Consider the following 25,756-nt stretch of genomic DNA (forward strand, 5'->3'; position numbering starts at 1 on the left):
GGTCCGTTCATTGATCACTACTGTCTATACTGTCTATTGCACACTGCCTGTGTGATCACGTCAACCACCTTCCACTCTCAGCATATTTTGTTATCAGTTCATCACTCATGCTGTCTGTCTCAGGAAATGCATTCTATATTTGCTCTAGGCCAGTAAAAACAGCATCCATATATGCAAAGATAACATGCCAGTTGCCTGATCTCAAGCCAACCCCATCACTACCCCAATCGACGAAAAAGGATACTTCCACTCCACAATGTTGATGCAGGCTCTGCGGATGGGGTTCTTGAGGGTAAGACAAAGTAGGGCACGTGGTGGCCGTGTGGCCGCTGTGGTGGTCTGTTTCTTGGGCTTGCTGTAGTGCTGCCTCTTGCGCTGGGTGGAGCTGGCTGTGGAGATGGGGGCCCCAGCTTTGCCCATCAGCTTGGCCTGCCTTGCAGCGTCGATGGCCGCCTGCCAGCTGAGAGCGGCACCTGGTGTGGGGATGTGTTCCGGAGCCAAACCTACCACGCCACCTCTGCCCCCACCGCCGCTACCACTGCTGTGCTCCTGCTCATTCAGACTGGCCACCGGAGCCAGAGATGGGCTGGAGTAGTTGGAACCTGCAAAGGGAGAGCAGGTTAAAACTCTCTGTCCACACTGAGCACCAGTCAAATCATGTCGATGTAAACCCAAATTTGTGTGAATTCCAATCTGGACATCACCAAAACAGCTTTGGAAACACAAAAGGTTCATAGACGGATAGTAGGTTGCTTTATAGCACAGTTTTTTTTAACCAAAAAAGAATGTCATTGTTGTTATCTTGTGTCAAAAGAACAAAGATTTACCAGATCTGTGGGCAAAAATATTAAGTATCTAAAAAGAGATGAAGCAAATACAATAAATAAAAATAAAAAATAAAAAAATATATTAAAAAATCTTTATAAACATTCACAAACAGAAAACAACAGAAGTAAAACTACCAAATAGATAATCAAGAAACTACAAAGAACAGGAAGTGGAGCGAGGAGTTGATGAAATTTTATTTATTCTTATTATTTGCATATGAAACATTTATTTTAGATGTGCTTAATACTGTAGCCTCAAAATTTAATTTCATAACAATGCAGCATGTTTTCTTAAAACATGTTTTCTTAAAGTGCTTAACAAGATGCATACGTCTGCAGTGGAAAAACAAATCTTTATTATGTTGGTTCCAGGCAAACTTCCCACAGTCATGAATGATTCAGGAACTGAGGTTTGACTTTTTGTTTCTTTAATTTGTTTCTTTTATTCATTATTATCCTTTTTATGTATTTTTTCAATTAGTGTTTATATTCATATCCTTTGTTGAGACCATGTATTACTTTATAGGTCTTCCATAATTGTTTAGGTGTAGCCTGACATTGAACAGCAGATGAGAATTCTGAAGCAAAGGTACTGGCATGCTGTGTCTCTCTTATGAAGCTCCTGCAATTCTCTGTAATAAAGGCCTCAACACAATAAATAACAGACAGGCTGGAAACAGTTACTGCAGCCTGTAAGAATGACATGAAGGATTCCCTCACTTCTTTCCTAATGCATAAAGTATAAAAGCTGATGAGAATTTCATTAAATTAAAGCTGTCAGAGACCACAGATAAGGATTGTTTTTGCTTTTTTATGCTTTTGAGACTCAACCATGAGCTTCTGAGTCAGTTTTCTTTTGTCAAATTCTATCAATGTGAAAAAAAAAGAAATAATATTTAAATCAAGCAGCACTTTGCCAGTGCTCTGCCTTCCTGAATGTTATTAGCCCTTATAGAAATACATTATTGTCTTTGTGTAATGTGGTCACTGGTGATGGTACAATTAAGCTTTCTAAGTTCAGATACACAAGTTACAAAAATGCACCTACACTTTACTTTTAAAGATGAGTGAGATGACAAGATGTGCATTCATCTTGCCTCATCTTTTCATGGTAAAGTCTGATAATATACACATCATATCTACAAAGTGAATTCTATGTGGATTAAAAGCAACAGATAACATCTAATTTGTTTATGTAGCCTTTGGACATGAGGATTTTGAACTCTGCTAGGTACTCTTCTCTATCTGTAAACTGAATCCAGGCAGTCATTGATATCACAGATATAATCTCATGAAAATCATACCAACTGACAGATTTCTTTTCACCCAGTTTTTCCACCTGCGCTGCCAGGTGTCTGCTCCACTATATTGAAAATTTAGTACCACAAACTGATATAGCTTTGGCTAAAGACTGCAACTCTGCTTGCTATATTTTAAGTTTTTTTAATAAGAGATCATCTGTGAGTTACAATTAAGCATCTGATTTGTGAGTTACACTGAGTGATCACTCACACTATATTTAAAAATAATTTAAAAATTGCAGCTATTAAGTTTATAAAGGTCCACAGACTTCCAGTAAAACAATATAGAAGACAAAAATGAAATATTCTCACACAGGCTTTATGATCCAACAAAAACTCTTTAGGCTTCAGTGCAAAGTGTTCAGAACACTATATCTCAATAGATGGTCTGTCCCTGTGTTCATATTTCTCTCACGTGTCTCTGTTAGAATTCAATGTGTTACAATGCAACTCAACCTCCTTACATGAAGCTGCATCTCTCAAACACAAATAAAATACATGTATGCACATTTAAAAAGCATACACGAACCATACAATACCTGAGTCATCAAAAGTGGCACTTTTTAAAATGTTGATTTATGAGCTCTTCAGATAGGATTTCCATATAAAGAACCTGATTAATGAAGATTGATGGCAGATCCTTTTCAAGCTGATTCAGACACCTACATGGAGAATGAAGTCCAATTCTTTTTTTTTAGCTTTTACTTTTTTCACTTCTGTGCAAAAGGAGAGTCATGGTTGTGATGGATATGACAGATAAAGCTCAGTCCTTCTTGCTTAGCAGAGACTCTTTAGTTCCTTCTGAGTGTCAGATGTGGCACTTTCACAGTGGACAGATTCTGCCACCTCCCCCCAGGATAAATATATAGCAGTGTAGTCCTGAATGACTCAGTGACTCAATGGCAACAACTCTCCCAAATGGCTGCCTCGCCCTATTCAAATGCCACATCAGATAGTGCTGTCTTCTTTGCCATCAACAGAATAGAATGTGATTTTTAATCTTAATTGCATGCACATGTGTAAACTGCGCTACATTAGACATGGCTTCAGTTCAGTTTTTATTACCCAAAATAGGACTCTGGTACTGGATCCAATACATAGGAGGCCCAATCTTGTTGGAAGTAGTCTTTTTTGATTACTAACTAGTCAACCTTTGGGTAAAAGTTTTAGAACCCCTCCTGTGAAAATCACATTTTTAACTTTGTTAACAGGTCCATGTGGTATTTTATATGATAGAAGTCAAGCCATGACTGAACATTTCAGCTTTGGAACTGCAAATGACAGATACAGACAGCCAAGGCTAAGGATCCAAACCTATCAACTTGCCGTGTAGGGATTTTCATATCATTAGCATAATGCTATGGTGAAATAAGTGGTATCAGAGGAGGAGCCAGGCATAGCAGCTATTGTATATTGCAAGCTAAGTTTAACTTTTCTCAAAATGATGGGTTTTGCCACAAAATGTACACTGAAGCTGTTCCATCCATTTACCCTTGGGACACAGGAAGTATGAGCCAATGTTAGTCGACCATTAAGTTTATTTATCTTGTGTTTTATCCATTGACTGTATAACAAATTGACTGTGTAACAAATCTAAAATGTTCTAGATAATGTTAGACAAAATTAGCCCACCAAGTTACACAAGGATTCTTGTAAGGACATTTTATATTGCTTGGAGATGATGACAAAGAAGTTAAGTCAAATGTTATTCAAAATAGTTTGTCAGATAGCTAAGCTGTTGAATCAGGCCATATTGATTACATTAAATTCTGACAGCCCTGAATGCAAAACCCTCCCACATAGACTCCTACATAGTCACATGTTATCTGTTACTGTTATGTTTCTAACATTGTAGAGGGTATTACATAAAATATTTTACCATTCTGTTACATCAACTTGTAGGCAACCCTGTACAATTTGTTCTTCTTCTAGTCAGTTTCCGGTTTGAACATGTATGGCTGAAATACAGTTTCCATTTTCTATTGTGTAGCATACAGTAGCTAGCAATACATATGTTTATGTGTTTGATAAGCAGAGTTGAAGTAAGCTTGAGCTGCAGGTGAGCAGAGAAGGGTTGGGTAGAGATAGAACTGGGGACTATTTGCATATTCATACATCTGCGCATACTGAATGAAGGCAAATGTGTACAGTTACAGCTACGCTTTTAGGGTATTTCTTCTTGGACATAACTTCTAAATATGTAATTCTGATGAACAAATATGAGATTATAGGAGTTTATTCAGTGACAGGAGATTTTTATGAACATTTCAGTCTTACGTGGAATTATATTTTGATGGTTCTTTACAGATATTTTGTAAAAGTCAGTAACTTCTTCAATGCTTCAAATCCTTTTTTCCTAGCAATTTAAGGAATATATGCAAGCACACACTAATCACTTTATAAAGTCTACCTTCTCTAAAGCTGTGCACAGGTTTGCAGTCTTTTTCAGTCAGTGTTATGTACTCGGCAGTTATTTGAGTGACGATAACATCAATTCTAGTTCACTGATTAATGCGCCATGTATCCAGTGGTTTCTTTCATGAACAGCCCATTCAACAGGGCAGGCGATGTCTAAATATTTTAAGTATGTAATATAAATGTGTGTGTGTTTATTTATAAATGTTTGCAAAAACAATATGTTGTTTTACAGAATGTACAGTATAAATGTATCTTAAAAGAATTCAGCCTCTGAATTTGGCTAAAACCAGGTCACTTATGAACAAAGCCCATAAAGGTTGACAAAACATGCTCAGATACAGTCAGTCAACGCAGGGTTCAATAGTTGTGTCAGCAGTGGTGGATTACAACATACAAGCTGTATATTATATGGCAGCCCTTTTGGTACAGATGTAGTGTGCATGTTCTAAAGAGAAAACACACATGATTTTAACATGCGCATGACAACCTGACAAGAACAGTGTCGTCATGCAGCCAAAGTTGGAATCACCATGCTAACTTACTGGGCATTGACACCAGCTAATCCCACTGGAGCACTCTGACCCATGCCATGTCCTCATTGTATATCACTGAAATATAGACACTGCAGTTCAGAGACTGCTTGCGCGCGCACACACACACACACACACACACACACACACACACACCTGCACATAAGCACACAGAACATCTAATCTTTCCTTCTCTATTTGTTGTTCTTTGACTCTGCCATGAACGGAGAGCTGTCTTGGACATAAAATGCTTGAGACCACTCACAGTCAGTGTTAATGTCCTTACACACAGTGAAACAAGTTGATTAAAAAATAAGGGAGTGTAATGAGAGGCAAAAAATAATAATGACTCATGAAACATCTGAAAGTCCTAAACTCTTAAATGTTTTCAGCAAATAAGGCTCCCATCATCATTGTTTTCCTCAATTTGCCATTAACTGAAACAGAGGAAAAGCTCCTCCGTTTTAATATATTGAGAGAAAAATATGAGGATTCCAAAATCTATGTTGCTAGGAAACATAATAATTTAATAATTCTCTCTCTCTCTCCCTCTTTCTTTCTTGCATTCTCTCAGCAATGTTACTATGGGCATGCACATATACATCAATAATGCCATGAAATGCTCACATGCACACCTCCTCACTTAGAAACATAGTATGAAGGTATTCTCATGCCACAGCCTAAGTATCCTTACCTATTCTTTAATAAGTCAACAGCCATGTAAAGTAGAGTCATTCGAATCACACCACAGACTACTGCACGGAAATATTATTACTCAAATATTATTGACTATATCAACAAAAGGACAGAATTCCACAGGCAGCAGTTCATTCCATTCTAATGCTGCCAAAAGCATTCAGAATAACAGTAGCTGTCAGTTTTGGCAAGTTTTATATCATGGTAGAACTGTAGCCCAGGTTCGCCATGCTGAAATTTATTGTTCACATACAAATGTCTAAGTTATCTGGAAACAAGGGACAACCCCTTTATAAGCAATAACAAAAACGCTTTCCTGTCTTTCCTGCTGAAGTGCTCATGGAAGCTAATCATATCCACACTGTTCCCTGTCTGCAAAGCAAGGCATGGAGGCACGCTTCAACCACTAAAATTAAATTTGCTGAAATGCTAATTCTAGAGTTAGCAAGAATGGTGTGATAGTTTTGCTTAACATTTACTACCCTGACTTTCTTCTATCTCACTATCATTCATCCAAAAAAAGTAGCACCATTATCTGCACTAAACACAGAAAGCAAGTCATACTCAGGCACTGCTTGTATATTAACTTTGCTGACTTTTTTTCACTACCCCAAGTGTCCCCTGTCTGCTGTCTTTAAAGGACATGGTTGATATTTTTACCCATTATCTTATTAAAACTATTGTTAAACATAATCACATTGTATTAGTACCTCAGTGATAGCATCAGTATTGAGGAATTCATAATTTTACTGCTGCTTCTCAGTGGTCTTACATTCTAATGATGTGAAATACATTCTAATGTGCTGAAATACATTCTAGTGGGGTGATGTTTTGAATCTATATTGTGAAAATAGCAAACTCAGTGAGAGTAGTGAGATAGTGAGAATAGAGCCAGGCCAGAAAAAAAAGCTCAACACAAAGATTCTCATTAATAAAGCAATTGACAGCATACTATATTAAATTATAAATGCTTAGAAACAACAATTTTAATAAGCCTTTTATTGAAAAATTAGGAGCTTTGCGTAGCATTGAGCGGTAAGAAGGCGGACACGTGCTGAGAAGAGTGAGATTTAATAGGGGCAAATCCAAAACCAGGGTCATTAAGGCAGTCCATTGGTCACAGAGCCAACATGGAAAGTACTGGGAAACATTAAAAAACAAACACATGAAGGCTAACTAGGGAAGCAGGCTAGGAACTAAGGCTAGGGAACACTCAGGACTAGGAAACACGAAGGCTAAGATAAACACAAAGACATGGAGCACAAAGAAACAACCCTCAAACATTCAAACATTAATTCAAACCATGAAACAATGAGACAGCGAAACAAACAAACAATGAACAGCCACAACCAAGGCACACAGCAGGGTTTAAATACATGAACTAGAAAGAGGGACAGGTGTACACTATCAGTGTGAGGACAAAACGAACATATGGAACGGAACAAAACACAAGACATGGAAAACACGGAACATGGAAGGGACTGAGCGTGACACTTTGTAATATGTACTCCACAGGTTACACAGGGCAAACAAAAATTGATGCACTGAAACCTGTCACAGACAGAATGATTTGAGTATAAGTGCTATATATATATTCCTGTAGCTACATATATTACTGTATGTTACTTTATGCACACATAATAAACTGTGCAGTTATAACAGCAGTATATATATTATGTCACAATAATTATACCATATACCACTGTTGCACTGATATTGTCTATAGTCACATTAGTCCTCCACATTGTAAACCTGCTGCTATATCACACTGTAACTTTCATTGAGCTCCATAGCACTAGTCAGTGTGGCGTTTGTGCAATTGTTTATAATATAGTAATTGTCCACATAGCTTTTATTTTGACTTTATTTTATTGTAATTCTACCTTTAACTCTATTTATTCTATGCTGGAGCTGCTGTATCACCCAAATTTCCCTCATGGGGCTCTATAATAGGGAATCTTTTGGGGGGGGGTTTAAAGCTGCTATGTATAGGTTAATTTGGTATCAAAATATTTAGGAAAAGATTATTTTTTTTGAGAGAAGACTACTGAAGAGGTCAACAGTAATCTGAGCATGCAGGAAAATGGCCTTTGAGTTACTCTTGCTCAACTGTGCCCTCCATGTTCAAAACTCAAGTGCAGACAAATTATCTTTGCTCTCAACTTCACATCCTTCTCAAGTTGTAAATCTGACCCATGGACTCTATTAGCTAGACTTTTTCCACAGACCTTTCAGCACTGTTCATCAAGCAGATTTACAATTTGAGAGAGGAACAAAAATAGTTTGCATGCCCTTTTGATCATGGAGAACTCCAATGAGTGGGCTTTTAAGTTTTAATGACCCTTTCTTGTCATAGATTAAACCACTAAAACTCATTTCTGTTCATCAAAATTGCATGTTTAGTTATTTCTAAGAAAATCCTCTAATGCCCTAAAAGTGGCTTAGATGTAACTTGCCTTCACGGATCTATGAATATGAAAATAGTCCTATCTCCACCTACCCCTCTGTCACTCACCTGCAGCTTGAGCTTACCTGCTCACTTTTGACTGGGATCATCTGACACACAAAACTGCTTGTTAAACTACACAATGGCTTTCGTAATATTGAAGTTATACAGCCATATATGGTCGAACCGGAAACTGACTCAGAAGAGCAATTGTACTGTGTCACCTACATGTCAATGTAACAGAGTGGTACTGTATTTATTTATCGCTCTCTGCAACATTAGAAATGTAACAGTAACAGATAACATGACCCTATATGACTATGTAGGAATCTATGCAGGAGAAGTTTGCATTCAAGCCTGTCAGAATTATTGTAATTAATACAGCTAACGGCAGCAGCTTAGCTATCTAACAAACTATTTTGAATAAAATTTGACCGAAATGCTTTGTCAACATCCCCAATCCATATAAAATGTCCTAACAACATTTAACATGAATCATCATGTAACTCTGCAGGTAAATACTGTCTATCTTTATCTAGTACACTTTGGATTTGTTGTACACAGTCAATGGATAAAATACAAGAAAAATAAGCTTACTGACTAACATGTTGATTCATACTTGCTGTGTCCCCAGGATAAATGGATGGAACAGCAACAGGCTTCAATGTAAATTTTGTGGTAAAAACACAACATTTTGAGATAGTGGCAAAATACTACAGCTGCGATGCCTGGCTCATCCTCTGATACCCCTCATTTCATCATAGCATTATGGTAATGATATGGAAATCTGTACCCCACAAGTAGATGGGATTGGCTCCTTAGCTTTGTAATGTATGTATCCTTGGCTGTCTGTATCCCTGTTCATGCATATACTGCAATTCCAAAGCTGAAATGCTCAGTCATGGCACTGACTGCTTATTTTGCTCATGATTTGTCTTCTAGTATATAAAAACACCACATGGACATGTTAACAAGGTTAAAAACATTTTCACTGGAGGATGGCTTGAAGTAAAAGGAGAGTGTGTTGCTAAGCACATGAAAGCAGTTGCCCTGCACACTCAGATCTGTTAAATATGCTCATTTTCTTTACCTTTATATTTAGATATTGCCTTCTTCTCAAACATAATAATGTGCTCTATTTGGAGACAAACTGAATCCTATAGCAATGTGCCTGAAGTGCTTCACCAATGCAGATGTTTGTTTTCAATGTTTATTAATATATGTGCTGTGCACTGAGTGATTAATTTGACACTGAGCAGTTTTCCTGTCAAGTTGGCTCTAAAAACACAATAGAGCTTTATTTATGAAAAGAATAATGCTGCACTTTTAATGAGCCATTTGTGCAACTTAAGTTCATGTTCAAGAGATGAGCATGAGAGAGAGAGAGAGAGAGAGAGAGAGAGAGGGAGATGTAGACCTAGGTACTGTATATATAAAGGCAAGTTTCTTTTATCTCATGAAATAAAGGCAATCAAATGTCCTCACAGGGCTCTACAGAACATGAATCACTGGCCTGAAAAGATTTCTTCCTCAAAAAGTCATCAAAATGACTAATAAAGAGATAACAATAAAGGGTAAGTGATACTCATGGACAAATTCATGTACAGGTGAAAGGAAATGTGGAAATTATTCATTCACATATACACAAACATACCTTCTTATTCAGCCAGTTCCATTTAACCATTGAAGTTACAAGCATAAATATAAAAAAATATTTTTAAAAAAAATCTTACTGTATTAAAAGTGTAGACGATGTACATTGTAAACATTGTAAATGTGATGATTCTTATAAGGCTTTTACATACCTTTTGCATTTAAGTTTTAAAACTTGAAGCTAGATAACCCAGAAGTAGAAAATGTGACCAATAAAAAGTTGCCAACTTTCTGACCAAATATAGAAAGATGTTTTTAACAATCTCCAAGATACTTTGGCCAAAGAGCAACAACATTTAATTTAATTTTTATCTTTCAAAAATGTTCCATCATATTACGCTTCATGTCTAATTCTGGTTATCTAATTCACTTTATTCTGTTGTTCTCTTTCATCATTCCAGTTTTTAAGAGTAGAGCAAGCAGGGATATGAGGAGGAAAAAATATTAAGAACACCAAAGAATTACGGTTTCCTATCCATTGTCCTAATTGGATTATTTTAAGATGGAAAATCTTAGAACGTTTAAAGCTCTCCAGAGGAAATGCTTATAAAATTACTATCTTCTTCCTGGTTTCTTCCTGAAGGTCACAATGTGCCAAGCAACATGTTTTAGGAGACATGTTCTCAACCCTGCACTTCCTATTTTAGGCAAAGCTTGATTATCTTATTCTGGATTTCTTTCTGAAGGTCATAATGTAGCTCTCCAAATGAAATGCTTATGACATGATTATTTTCTTCCTGTTTTTTTTCCTGAAGGCCACAAGGTGCCAAGAAACATGTAGGACACATGCTCTCAACTCTGCACATGGAGCTCCTTGTTGCTAAGGGCAACAGTAGTATGTCACTCTGTGGTTCCTCACATAGCAACCAAAACTATTCCTTGTGCCCAGTGCAAAAAATAAATGGAGTGGATAGTGTAAGCAGCCCTAAAAATGGATGGTACTCACCCAATGTCACAGATTTATCAGGTTATGGGGCTGTTTAAGGTTTGTTTAAGGTTTAAGGTTTTTCTTTGCTTGACACAGCTGGGGATCATGGAAAACTGGGTTTGAAAGTGTCCTGTGTTCAAAGCCACTGTCCTGAAATGAACTGACTGTGGTGATAGGAGATGAGCTATTAACAAGAGACAGGCTTAGAAAATGTCTGGATCTACTGTGTATTCTCTCACACACAAAATGACACAACTAAGACTGATGGAGGTTTATGAAGTAAAAGGGAAAGAAAGTATTATTTGGTGGAAGAGAAAAATGTGTTTGTATAGTTTACAAAGTAAAACCTATGCATGCATATCTAAGCAAATATTAGTGTCTTGCTAATGTGCTGTTCTGCAGTACTTGCATTCTATCTCACAAATACACCATATCAGTCATACACAAACACACACACACACACACACACACACACACACACACACACACACACACACACACACACACACACACAAAATAAAAACACACACTGAATGATTTAAGAGTGTTTGTACATATGTTGAGTAGGCGTAGGCCCAGTGAAGGTGCCATCCAGTAGCTCAGGGAAGTGCTATACCACCATCTGCTGTATGACATCACTACAGTCTAACCCAGCCAATCAGAGAGCAGCCAAGGCATGTTCTGCTTGTCATGGCCTCACAGCCTTTGTATTATGATGAACACACACATGCACACACACAAACACACACAAAACCTGCAGAAACTCTGAAACGCACACATAGAAGCTCACAGTGTCTACCAATTACTCTCAGAATGTACTGAGTGCATAACACAGTGAATACTTTTGGTTCTCACTGATGAGTGTGTGATATTCAGTGCAGGGCAGAAACAAATGCCTGATTCAAATCACACTGTGGAGGTGAGAACTTGGAGCTGACCTTGCCATTACTGTACATTTGCTTATGCATTGTAAAGAAACGTAATCAATTGCATGCACTTTTCTACCTTCTGATTTGCTACATCACAAGTATAGAGCCCTCATTTTAACAGCATCCTAAAAAGCAGATTATTCAGAACTTTGGCTTGATTTGTGTGCAGTGGTTGTGTGCAAGTACTGTTAAAGCCTTTGGAATGAGCAATATAGAATGAAAAGTTGTGTTCACCATACATGCATTGTTTACTTAGTCATCAATCCAGTCATATACTTTATGCACAAAATGTCAACAAAAATGACAAGAAACAAAAAGGGAAATATGTAGTGTTTAATATTTGGAAAAATCTGTGGGTCTTATACTTTCCAGAATGGAAATATAATAACTCATTTGAAGTAAGATGGAAAGCCATTGATTTTCCTTTTTTCTTTGGAGTGAAAGGCCCTGTGCAAGCCAAAGTGCCTGAGAAACAGTCCGTCAGTCTGTGTGCCAGATTGTATACTGTTTTTTTTCTCTAAACTAAGATTAGCTCAGTCATACAGAATGGGGTTTCCTGTGTGATCCACCTATGAAAACACATAGACATTACTGTGCATACAATGAGCAAATAGTAAAGTAAGAAGAAGTATATCACTGTCTTTTTATTTCAAAAGCTTTCTCATAATAATCATAACAAAATTCACTTCCATAGCTTTGCCCTTCACAAATGCAAAGTTAAACGTTTCAAAATATTTGCATAAAATTGTCAAACACAACAACACGTAGAAGTATACAATATTTAATTAAAATACACATAAATGTTCTCAGAATAGTGTAATTTTTTTAGCACTACACAAAGTGGCCTATAGACAGTAAACAAGATGAACTAATTATTTAATTTTAGCTTTTTCAGTCACATTGGCTTTGCCAGTTAATTTAATTATACAAATGTGTTTACTTAAGCTAGATGTGTGCACATATCCCCAAATTTGAAAGATCATGACCACATATTCATAGAAAACATAAGTAAGTGGATATTTGGCACCCCAGTTGTTGTTTTTTCTCCTCAATATACCATGAGAACTGTAAAACATATATGTTTGTACTGGTACTAGTGGAATTGGCTTACTTTATAGATGAGATAACCACTGATAGCATAAGGTAACTGAAGTACAAGAACTTCCTAACTGTCTGGATACAGCCAAAAAATATCTGAAATATACTACTACAAGCTAGTGTTTTTTGTGTTTCTGTTTGTTTTTTTGACTGTCCTTGAATGGTCAAAACAGTCACCTGTTACCTGAAATACTCCAATAGTCTCCAATAGTGAACCGAAAACATATTTTATTCAATATTTATAGCTTAAAATACTTTTAGGGTGATTTTTGACCAATGATTGGTTTCAGTGGAAATATCCTGGAATCATGACTTGTTGAAATACATAAGAGCTTCTTTTACGACCCTACTTATAACTCTAAAGACAAACATTTAAAAAGTCCCATTTAAACTTCTCAAAATGCTAAATAAAATGTGTTTTTTGAGAATCAACATAGATGTTTTATTCAGTGCTTAATTGTATGTTGTCTGTGATCTGTAAATAGAAGATTCCAAACAATAAAACCATCCAGAAAAATTTTGTTTTTATTTTTTACTTAAAAATTTTAGTTTCTTTTCTTTCAAGGCCTATATTGATCCAAAAATTAATTAGTAAAACAAAAATCCAATATGCAACAAATGTTTCAGTTTATGACTGTTATTAATGCATTCGCTGCATAGTTGTTTCATTTTAAACAGAAAATCCATTGGCTACAGGTGTACATCATTGGTCCACACCACATAGCTTAGAGAATGCACATGTTTTGGCAAGCCAAGTGTAATATTGGGTTTAGACCAAAATATGACTCATTTTCATGTCTAGAAACTATTCACTTCCATTAAGTAAAGAAACCAGCTAATATGCGATACTCTGTACACTGTGGTATGAAACCATGTGCCATCTATTCCTGGCCTCCCAGCATGTAGGATAAGACTGTAAGAACAGAGCACCAGTCAGCTAACGCATGTACCCAACCATGTTTCATCTTTACTCTCTCCTTGGGCATGTCACTAATTATACAGAACAACACATTGTATCTTACTCTCTTTCACATACATGCACAGTCACAGTCTGTGCCTCTCTGTCCTTCTCCACCTTCTCACTCTTTGTCATCTCAGCAGATGTGAGTCATTCTCACTCTGACTGACAAATTCACACACACACGCATAGTTTGCTACCTTATGATTTAGTCAAGAGGCGGATCATAATTTGAGTGTGTTGATATATAGCAGTGATGAGTAATGCTAATTAAAGTGAGAGTGGGAAAGTGTTTGTGTGTGTGTGTGTGAGAGAGAGAGACAGAGAAACACATAATGTACCACATAAAGTATCAAAGAACATAGGCTATACAAATATAATTGACAAACCATGAACTTGAATGAAAGTATATATTTGGGGCAACTTCTGTAATATAATAAACATTAACAATGATTTCAGCAATAACAGTGCTTTGGATATATAGATGTTAATGTCAAGGATGTTGATTATGTTGTATGACGGGTTTTGCGTTTAAACAGCCGTGGTTTGCCTTTAGATAAGCTGGTTGTACAGTCATGTGATCTTAGTAAATTTTACAGAGTATGAGTTTGCTTTCAGATGTAAAGGATGAGAGTGATCTGAACACTTGCATTTTTGCATGCAAAATATGAACTATCAATAAACGTAAGTGTAAGTGTCAGTGTAAGTATTGGTAGCATACAGTAGCTCTGTGGTTTATGTATGCAACGCTTAATCAAAAGGTTGCCAGCTCAAGCCCCACAGCTGCGAAGTTGTTGGTCCTCTGAGCATGGCCCTTACCCCTCAATTGCTCCTAATGTAAAAACACATCATAGTCAAACAGCCCTAAACTTTGTCTCTTCATCTGAAATATATTTCTGGCACATGGATAGTTCTCATGGACTAAGAGGCATTTTGACCCATTCAATGATACTACAACCACACAATTTGGTTAAACCGCTTACAGCAGACACGGTTATACCTAGTCACAGCTGCTACAGGCATAAATGCTAATGACATGAAAATAATGTACAGTTATGTGCAAAATAATAGCAGTGTGTTTAAAACAACTGAGAAAAAGATCAATCCTCATGATAGTGTTTATTTCCATAGACACAAAGGCACTGGGAGCACTGCACATTCAATTCCAAATGAAAACATGAATAAAATATTAATTTTTAAACTGAAAATGAAGAAAAAAATAATGGTCTGTTCAAAAAATACCAGTGTCTTCATTTTATTTACAAACTCGAATATTTACAGTATAAACTGAAAGTTATTTACAGATTTAGCTTTTCTGTTGATCACTGAACTACTATTTAGTTGTATAACCTTTATTTCTGATAACTGCTTTACATCTGTGTGGCATGGCGTGAACTAACATCTGACACCTGCGAACAGATATTTCAGCCCAAGCTGACTGGACTACATTCCTCTTTAGGCCAGTCAATGTGTTCTTTGGCAAACTGTAACCTTTTCAACACATCTTTTTTTCAGCAGTGGTACTTTACGAGGGTTTCTTGCAAATAGTTTGGCTTCATGTAGGCGTCTTCTGATTGTTGCAGTACTCACAGGTAACTGAACATCTTCTTTGATTTCCCTGGAGCTGATCATTGGATGCTTCTTTCCCATTCTTGTTATTCTATGATTCACGTAGATGGTAGTATTTCTTTTCCTACCATGTGCTTTGGGTTCTGTTTGCCATTTTAATGCATTTGAGATCATTTTAGCTGAGCAGCCAATTATTTTCTGCAGTTCTTTATATGTTTTCCCCTCTTCAATCAACTTCTTGATCAAAGTTCTTTCTCCTTCGGTACAATGTCTGGAATGACCCATTTTACTCACTGAGCAAGGGCTAAAACCAGCAGGTACATTTGCTGCCCTCCTTCTTTAAATAAGGGCATAATTGACACCTGTTTCTTCATAGAATGAATGACGTCACTAATTGAACTCCACCCTGCTATTAATTTGAACACACCCCTTTCATTAAATGAGTCAATTACACCCAATAAGCTTTCATAAAGAAAAGCTCACACAATTACACACAAGCAACACTATCAAAACACAGCATTCCCATTAGAGCATTACTTTAGAATATTACTGTGAGACCAATGAATAAATTTGGGTATGATCGAATTCCAAAATGTACCAATCAACCAGTGTGTATGTATTTAGTGCCATATACTATCCTTAATGCTGTCTGATCCAGTGATCCAACACATGACAGAAACACTTGTTCTTCACTATGACCTAAACAACAAAGAACATTATTTTAATGATGAGAAATTTGGTAACATTTTCTCAAAAGTAAGGTCAAATAAGTGATAGAAGCATTAGATCCAATAGCACTGTATTAAAATATCACCATCAATTTTGCTTTGACTAGGATTTATACTACCAACTCTCCAGTTCCTGGTGTGGTACCAAAGCTTGGAGCCTGGCCAACAGAGCTGTAAATACGCAGAGGGCAAGTCTGTTTCTTGGTCATTTTTATTGAAAGTTTCTATATATTCACTAGCCCAGTTTTAGAAATAAGAATACTGCATGTCCCCAGAAATTAAGAAAATTGACAGTGTGTGTATCTATCCCCATACTTCAACGAATGCGAAGTTTATGTAGCTCCTCACAGGCAGTATAAGGTGCAGACAGCACCAAGGTTATTGGGGGTTATTCCCAGGGACCACACTTACTGTCATACTGATAAAGATGTAAGCTGTTTTGCATAAGAGAGCTTGCCAAATACTGTCAGTGAACCTTTTTAAAGTGTTGCCAAAAAGCATTAAAGTGAGATTCATTTCTGTACATAAAGCTGGAGTTTTCTTTCATTACGACAGATGAAAACATTATATTTAAAGTCTGTATACACAGAAACAATCTCTTTTCTTCCTTAACCTGAATAGAATATGATAAAGTGTATATGAAGTGCCCCTGATAGTTGCAGTGAACCATGACTGATTAATTATACTGGTCATTACAAGACCAGTTTATTTCTTTACTTACTGAAAAAAAAGAGGTAGGGAAAAAAATCTAAAATTCAGATGAGGAATAAGATCGCATCACACGAAATTAAAAACGAAATTAAAAAAACCTTCCCATTTTGTGGTCAAATCAAACTTATTACATTGCATCATTATTAAAAGGTATACTGCTTACATGCTATGCACAGTATATAGAACACACAAGATGTAAAAGGTTCTGAATTCATTGTGTATCAAAAGCAATGTTTGCTACATCATTTTATAGCAATTTTAAACAATTATATATATATATATATATCACATGTTTCCTCACATCTGGATCATCTATCAGAGGCTTGGGAGTTTGCAGGTGCAGCACAGTATTTTTGCATCCTGCTGTTAGGTGCTGGATTGTCTCAGAGGCTCCTTTAGGTCTTGTCTGGTGCCATACACCCTTTTTGCAATCAACATAGTGCTTTGTGTTTGAGCTTGTGCTGCCAGGATGAATGACTCTGTGCTGTCCTTCAGTCCTGCCTTTTCCAGCTATTGGTGGGATTTTCTTGTCAGCCAAGGATATATACAGAAAATATATACAAAGTATATCATTTTCTTGTTTCCTTTCTCAGGTGCCATGTTCTAACCCACTTCCAGTCAGACACTTGGCTTCACAAATGTCACAGTTGCCCTTCACTTGAGTACTGATCATACACACCTGTTTTTAATCATGCTAGGGCTATAGATTATGCAGGTTTCTACCCTCAGTGTTCTGTATTAGCCTGCCACCAAGTCTAATGCTACACCCGCATCCAACCCATATATACAGACATAAATACATATGCATGCAGCATTGTATGTCAGAGTTTCTGCCATATTGGTCTGGGCAACTTCTCAGGAGACTGGACTGCAAAAAACATGCATATGTCGTGTACATCTTGAAACTTCACGATTCAAGATTCATTTTATTGTCATTCAGTTATACATGAAGGTGCACAGTAGAATGAAATTACATGCACTGAGCTCAACTAAGGATAAAATAAGATAATATAACTTATTATACATAATAAGGAACAGGTGTTATATATGGGAGGGGTATGGCCATGCACATGAGCACACACACACAGACACACACACACACACACACACACACACACACACACACACACACAGGGAGGAGTCTAGGAGGAAGAGGGCCTTGCTGTGGCAATAACAGCAATAACAGTACTGATAAAATTAATAATAAATTAGTGGAAGTATAAATGTATAAGATCTACAACAAATAGCAGCAGAAGGATATTGCACACTATAATACTGCACATTATAATACTAAAAAGTATTATAGATATAGATAAGTACATCTTAGCGTTTTTCACTGTTAAGGAGTCTAATGGCAGTCAGATAAAAACTATTTCCATATCGTCCTTCTTTGCTGTGTACACTACAGTACCTTCTGCCTGAGGACAGAAGAGTAAACAGACTATGTGGAAACTGAACAATAGGTTTTTTTTGGGGTTTTTTTTGTATTTGGACATTATAACATTATGTTGACAGCTAACTAACTAACCTAGTTTGACACTAGCTAGATAGCTAGCTAACAGTTTAACTAGTCTGGCTAAACACTTGCCTGGGCAGTGGTAGCTCAGCAGTTAAGGTTCTTTACTTGTAATTGGAAGGTTGCTGGTTCAAGCCCCACTGTTGCCACCCTGAGCAAGGCCCTTATCCCTCAAGCTGTACTGTTATAATTGTAAGTTAATTTGGGTAAATGTAGCATTAGTGATAATGCTAGTTAGGTATGAAAAGTTAGACATTATTAGCATTTTTCTCCAAAACAATTTTTATGACAAGCCAGGTACTCATGTCTGATGAGCAACTGACATTATGAATCTGATGCTCACAAAGCCCCTTATATGCCTTCTTAATAAAATTAAAGAGTGGCCATATCTTATTAAGGTGTGGGAATGAGATCCTAATGCATAGAAATTAGTTAGTAAACCACAAGAACAAGATGATTAAGGCATAAAAACGAGATGATTAAGGTATGGGAACGAGATAATTAAGACGTGGGAAGAAAATAATTTAGGCGATGGAATGACTTAGTGAATCATGTCATGAGACATGACACATTTTATCTTCCATTAAATAGAACCTTGATGATCTTGTTTCCATGATTCACTAAGTCATTTTCTAGCCTTTATTATCTCGTTCCCACACCTTAATCATCTCATTGCCACACCTCACTACCTCATTTCTATGCATTGGGATCTCATTCCTACACCTTAATAAGCCATGGCCATGCCTAATTTTTTAAAGACTGAATGTCTCCAGCAGGGCTTTGTATATTTTCTTCTAATTCTTCTCAAAATTAAGATTTCCCAAAGAAAAAGAGTTGAGGAGGCAGTCACAGGTAGCTAACTAGCTAGTTTTAATAATTAAAGGTTTTTTGCCTCAGGGAGTCCTACGTGTTCTGCAGTGAACACTTCAAGAGGACTTGGTCGGAGCTAATCCTTCTGTCTTCAGTTTCCTGACTCATCTCCAAAGAGTAGGTCTGTCATAAGCAATAAGGTTTTGATAGGTAGTCAGTGTCACACATTGCTGATTTTTTGTTGTTGATGTTGTTCTTAATGTTTAGGAATGAAGGGTGTATTGTTTATTACACAAATGAGATACTTAAATCTGTTCAAGTTGCTTTTAATGCTTTTTCTTCCACAGTGGTGAATTTAGCCAGTGGCAAATAACATGCATTACTGCTGTATTATACTGTACACTGTTCTACTACATCTCATTTTATACTATATTACACTTATATCACATATTCTTTATGGCATTTACATATTACCATCTTGTACTATATTTTTCTTTTACTATTTTACCATATTATGTGAACGTTACAATTTCCCCTCTGTGGATGAATAAAGATGTATCTTATTTAATTTTATTGCTTTTGTCTGTAGTTGTCTGTCTTGGAGTATGTCTGTATCCTTTCACTGACTGTCAGTGTCTTGTTAATGTACTGGCATTTGCTGATTTTTTTCTATTTGCCCAATCAATTATTAGTACTTAAAGATGCACTATTTTGGCATTTTTTTCAGTATTTCAAAATGAATAAGCGGTGCTCTGACCTGGAGCACAAGAAAAGTAAAAATGATGGGAAGGTAAAAAAGTCATTTCCACAATTTAACAACATTCTGCACATTTTATGTACATTAAATGATATAGGGACATCTCCAAGTATTAACCATGGAAAATAAGTCAAATGTTTGACAAATGTGAGTTTTCAAGATTCCTTATGACAGTGTTATTTTACACCACACTGGTAATTGTCACACTCGCAGACTGGAGCGTTCCCCATTTGGCAACCCAACCACTTCCTTGTTTTTACATTATCATCTGTTTCTATGGTTTTCTGTCTCCGCCCCTTTAGTGCCAGCTGATCCTCATTTATTCTTCATTAGTGTGTCTATTTAAAACCTGTCTCTTCATCTTGTGTTTGCTGGCCATTGTTTAGGGATATCCTGCTTGAGCACTTGTCTCAGTCCTATGTACTTTCTCCCTGCATTCCAGGTTAAATTACCCTCTATGTTGCTTTCCCTGTTCATCTTCGATAATTTTCTTGTTCTTTTGTCTGCTGTACTTTCTTTCTGGGCTCTCATCTATGTTGTTTTCCCTGTCAGTATCTGCCTGCCTTATTCAGCAATCTTTCCTTGTCAGATGTTCTCCTGTCACTTTGCTTCTGTTTAGGTTTCTCTTCTCCTTTTCATATACACAAATGTCTGGTTTTCCTTTTAGTTTGGTTACCTGTGGTTTTTTTGTCTTTTATGTAGCCCAGTTCAGTGTATTCCCCGCTTGTCCTAATTGTATACAGATCCTCTTGCAAACCAATGCACTCCATACCAAACACCTTTCATTTTACTCAATCATCTACTATATCCCATTATGCCAACACAATGCACTCATATCCAGGTCAGACAATCACATATTCAAATGCTCACCATTTTGTCATGCACACTGCCTTTCGTTATCAGTAGTCTTCCAGTCCACCTCTATTGAAAGTCCCAATGCCCACCCTAGTCAAACAGTTCCAGGAGCCTACCAAGATCTATATATATATATATATATATAAATAAATAAAACATTCCCTGCCCACCCTCCAGGCAGTCTTTTTTGCTCTACCAGAGGCCTGGGAGCCTGCATAGTATCTTAGCTGTTCCCAGGACTGCACTCTTCTCTTTTCTAGCTCTTTCTTCAGCCCTTGGAATTTCTCGTGCTTCTTGTGTTCGGGATTGCCACATCTATCACTATGACCCTCTTTTGCTGTGTGTCCACCACTACTATGTGCAGTCGGTTAGTCATTACCATCTTGTCTGTCTGTATCTGGAAGTCCCACAGGATTTTGGCACAGTCATTTTCCACTGCCTTTGGGGGTATATCCCACTTACACCTTGGAATTTCCAGCCCATACTCAGTACAGATGTTTCTTAACACTAAGACAACCACTTGGTTATGGCATTCGTAGTTCCTGTGCTCACATGATTAGTGCCTCTCTAATGTCTTTCAGTGCAGCACTTTTCAGCCATTCTCCTTAGCAGCCACTTGCGAGTAGTACATACCATGCAGATGGTCCCTGTTCCTCCCCATTTCCATCCTCCTTGGGTTTCTGCTGTCTGAGGTACTCATTAAGCACTTTGTCACTTGGACCCATTATCCTGGTGTATTTTACATTTATAGCCTTTGACAGACACTCTTATCTAGAGGAGCCAGAGGATGGGCCCCACCACTTTGAGTCTTAGTTCTTTTCAAGTTTTCTTCTTCATGCTCAAGGAAGTTTTTCCTTGCAACTGTCACCCTTGGCTTGCTCACTGGGGGCTTGGACTCGGATATTTGTAAGGCTGCTTTGTGACAATGGCTGTCAGAAAAAGTGCTGTGTAAATAAATTTGACTTTGACAAGAGACTGCACAAGAACCTGGGCAGCTTTCTGTGAGAGAAAGGGCTAAATCTTTTACATATTATAGAGGAGAAATCTGCAAGAACAAGTCAGATTTGAAACATGAGTTGAGAACAACAACTGGTTGTACAAATCTTTACTTAGGCTATGAGCAACTTCAGAAGTTGATACCAGGGAGTCCTCAAAGAAAACTGTGAGGTCATGGCAAGAGCTGGGAGTTCCTGGAATGTACAGAAGCTCAGTTTAACTGGGGTTGAGCTTCAAGTAGTGTGATGTCATTCATGTCAGTCAAGCATGCTGAAATGGATCTGGAAATCTGTGTGTCAGAGGGTGGGAAAGAAATAATTAATTGGGTGTCATCAGCATAGCTGTGGTAGGAGAAGCCAAGAGAAGAGTATACAAAAGAGAATGAGTATACAAAATAAATTCAAGAGAATGACTATACAAAATAAAGAGAAGAGGGCATAACATTGAGCCCTGGGGGACCCTGGTGGAGAGTCTACATGAATTGGATGTGGATCCTCTCCATGTTACCTAATAGGACCATCCCTCCATGCAGAGCCAGTCACACCTAGGCTGGAGAGAACAGAGAGGAGAATGAGTATCAAAGGCTGCCAAAAGGTCCAGAAGAATCAAGACGGATGACAGTTTGGCAACTTTGGCAACATGAAGTTTCTCTGTCACTGCTCTGAAGGCTGTTTCTGTTGAATGTGCCAGCTTGTAGCCAGACTGATTGGGATTGTGGGGCTGATTCTGGGTGATGAAAGCTGCTCCTTTAAGAACATTTGAGAGGAAAGAGAAATAATCTCAGGGGCAATCCAGGTCTCTGTTAGAGCCAGGGAGTGTAGCAAGTAGAGGGATGTTAGGGCTGAGATGAAGTCAGCCTTCAGATTGGCAATTCCAGGGCCCTCTTGCCACCATGGTCTGTGATTGTGCCGAATGTTGGGAGTAAATGAGGTTGCTGAAATTGTGTCTTCTATGACAATGATAGTGTCTCAGACCTGTGGGGCATGTAGAATTGTGAGACAAATTTCAGATTGGAAAGATGTTTAGGTTTGTGGACATATATCTGATGAAAGTTTGATAAAGTGTGGAAAAAATGATACTTAGATGAGTTGGAGAGGTCCGGTCTCAGTGTAGATGAGGAGTTGGAGAGGTCCCGTCTCAGTGTAGATGAGCAAGAAGAAGGAAACCACAATGAAAGCCTTTTACAGGTGTTGATAACCCTGTTGTGGGATCATCCTAATTTAACAGTTCATTAAGTGCGTACGCCCCCCAATTCACCAAGGAGAAACTACACCTGCAGCAAATAATTACAACTAACAGAAAACAAGCAACTAGGTTCAGACAAGAAGGCTTGAATTTAACAGAATCTAATGCAAATGTAATTTAACTCAGAGTCTACCTTAATCAACCAAAGGATAGTCCAAGAGGAAAACAAACCAAATACTATTCCTGGATCTTGGTTGCTTCATCTTGGATAGTGGCTCTGACACTCACTAGTTCTTGACTCCCACCTTCCACTTAGTGTACGGTCTCAGGCTGCTGGATTTGGGCATCTATCAGTTCCTTATTATGCCAGCAGGGAACCTGATGACTGGCAGAGCATAGGTGTTGATAGCTTGCATCTTGTTTCTCCCATTCAGCTGACTTCTCAGGACTTGCCTCAGTCTTTGTAGGTATTTGGCTGTAGCTGCTTTCCTTCTAGCCTTTTCATGATTCCCATTTGCCTGTGGGATTCCAAGGCATCTCTAGTTTCCCCCAACATATGCTATGTTACCTTCTGGTAGTACGATCCTCTCGGTTCTAGCTACCTTCTCTCTCCTTGAAACCAACCAACCACACTTATACAGTCCAAATGACATCCTAACAACTTGATGTCATCAATTTAGAGGAGGTGGCTGATGTTTGCTATATTCCTTAACCAGTATCCATAGCCACTCTTCATGATAATATCACAGAGGAGATTTAGGCCTATGCAGAACAGCAGCAGGGACCAGGCATCTCCTTGATAAATTCCACGCTTGGTGGTAACTTGTGCTATTGGCTTGAAGTTGGCCTCTAGTATTGTCTTCCACAGCCCCATTGAGTTCTTGATGAAGGTTCTTAGAGTCCTGTTGATGTTATACAGCCTCAACCATTCCAGGATCCATGTGTGTGGCATTGAAAGATAAACTTAATTGTAATCAATCCAGGCAGTATACAGGTTGGTTTGTCTTATCTTATAGTCTCAAGTGACTTTTTCCACCAGCAGCAGTGCTTGGCTCTTCTGGTGTTCTTGCCAATGAGTAACTGGCCATTCTTTCTTCTCTGACCTCCGGCATTAACAAGGAATTTTTTGCACAGAGAACTGCTGCTTACTGGATATTTTCTCTTTTTTTGAAAATTCTCTGTAAACCCTAGAGGTTGCTGTGGGTGAAAACCCCAGTAGATCAGCAGTTTCTAAAATAGACCAGCCCACCTAGCATTAAAAACTATGCCACATTCAAAATTACTTAAATCACCCTTCTTCCCCATTCTCATGCTTGGTTTGAACTTCAGCCAGTTGTCCTGACCATGCCTACATGCCTAAATGCACTGGGTTGCTGCCATGTGATTGGTTGATTAGATATTTGCATTAACGAGCAGTTGAACAGGTGAAAAAAGTAGCCTTATGGCCTAGCAGCTGTTCTCGCCATGTTTCAGGTGTTCATAAATGACATCATGTGAGAGTACCTGGGTAGACCAGTCATATCTTACATCGATGACATTATAATCTACTCGGCCTCTCTGGATTAACGTGTATGATGTGTGTTAGATTCCCTACACCGTCCCTACACCTATACTGCAAACTAGAAATGTGATTTCCATCTGTGACAGGTGCTTTTCCTAGGGTACATCATAAACGAGACTGATGTACAGATGTCATCCAACAAGGTAGAGGCAGTGACCTGAACAAGAAAAGAGTTACTCAAATCCACAAATATTGATGATTGAATGAATGAACCTATTACAGCCATAGTACAACCATTCAGTGATCTCTTAAAGGGCAAGCAAAACCAGCTCACATGGATTTCAGAACTAAGTTCCACCTTCAGCAATCTGAGAACTGCCTTCCCAACAACCCCCATTCTACAACATCCAAACACCTCCTACCCCGTTGGAAGTGGATGCTTCAGATGTAGATGTAGAGTTTTTTTAATCCCAAAGCTCTGTACAAAATCCCAAATTGAAACCTGTAGCTTTTTCTCTAAATAACTCATGCCCTCAGAGAGGAATTACAGTTTTAGGAGACAGAGAATTATTGGCTATCATCTTACATTTGAGGAATGGAGACATTAGCTAGAAGGTGCCCAATGTCCATTCCGCATGATTACCGACCACAAAAACCTACAGTACTTGCAAATGTCAAAATGACTCAATTCCATGTTCAATGTTCTCTGCACTTTTCCCAGTTCAATTTCCACACCACACACCTCTACAGCTGGAAAACGGCTGCCGACACCAGATAGACCCTGGTTCCATATCGCAATGAACTTCATCACTACAATCTTCACCATATAGACAGGTTTTTAAAAATTGTCCATTTTGTTCCTCTTGCTGCTCTTCCAAAGTGAAAAGTGCTAGAAATTGTGGACTTAATGATCCTGCACATTCTTCACAAGCCTGAAGAAATGGTGTCAGCTCATGGGGTACAGTTCACAAAAGAGTTAGTGAGCCTCTTTTTGGAGTATCATCCTTAGTCCAATTACCAGGCACAATGATGAAATCATCTTACCTGTGAGTAGCTATGTCTCTCCTACCTTCCAAATCTTGATACTCAAGCCTGTTGTCTCAAGCCCCCTGGAACAGCTGGACAGTCCTCCACTGCTGAATATAAGTAGTGAACCCACCAATATGGTATTTGCACTACTGGACTCCAGGCAGATCAGATGAAAACTACATTATCTGGTTGAATTTCAGAGTTATGGACTGGTGGAAAGGAGCTGGGTGCCAGCCAGCCAAATCCTAGACACAGCCCTCATCAACACGCCTATCCATCTGAGCCTACAACTTTGCTCGCAGATGACACACCCCT

General features: G+C 38.0%; 1 protein-coding gene across 21 annotated transcripts in view; it reads right to left on the bottom strand.

Moving 5' to 3' along the window:
- The window catches only part of cacna1c (calcium channel, voltage-dependent, L type, alpha 1C subunit), a 185,793-nt gene that overhangs the window by 126,251 nt on the left and 33,786 nt on the right, over nucleotides 1–25,756 (bottom strand). For all 21 annotated transcript variants that reach the window (XM_035522093.1, XM_027008705.2, XM_035522128.1 and 18 more), the window contains one exon: nucleotides 245–602. In XM_035522093.1, coding sequence (XP_035377986.1) covers nucleotides 245–602 — 358 coding nt within the window. The remainder of the gene's footprint in view (nucleotides 1–244; nucleotides 603–25,756) is intronic.

The sequence above is a fragment of the Electrophorus electricus genome, chromosome 2, assembly GCF_013358815.1.
Source record: "Electrophorus electricus isolate fEleEle1 chromosome 2, fEleEle1.pri, whole genome shotgun sequence".
NCBI classification, from domain to species: domain Eukaryota; kingdom Metazoa; phylum Chordata; class Actinopteri; order Gymnotiformes; family Gymnotidae; genus Electrophorus; species Electrophorus electricus.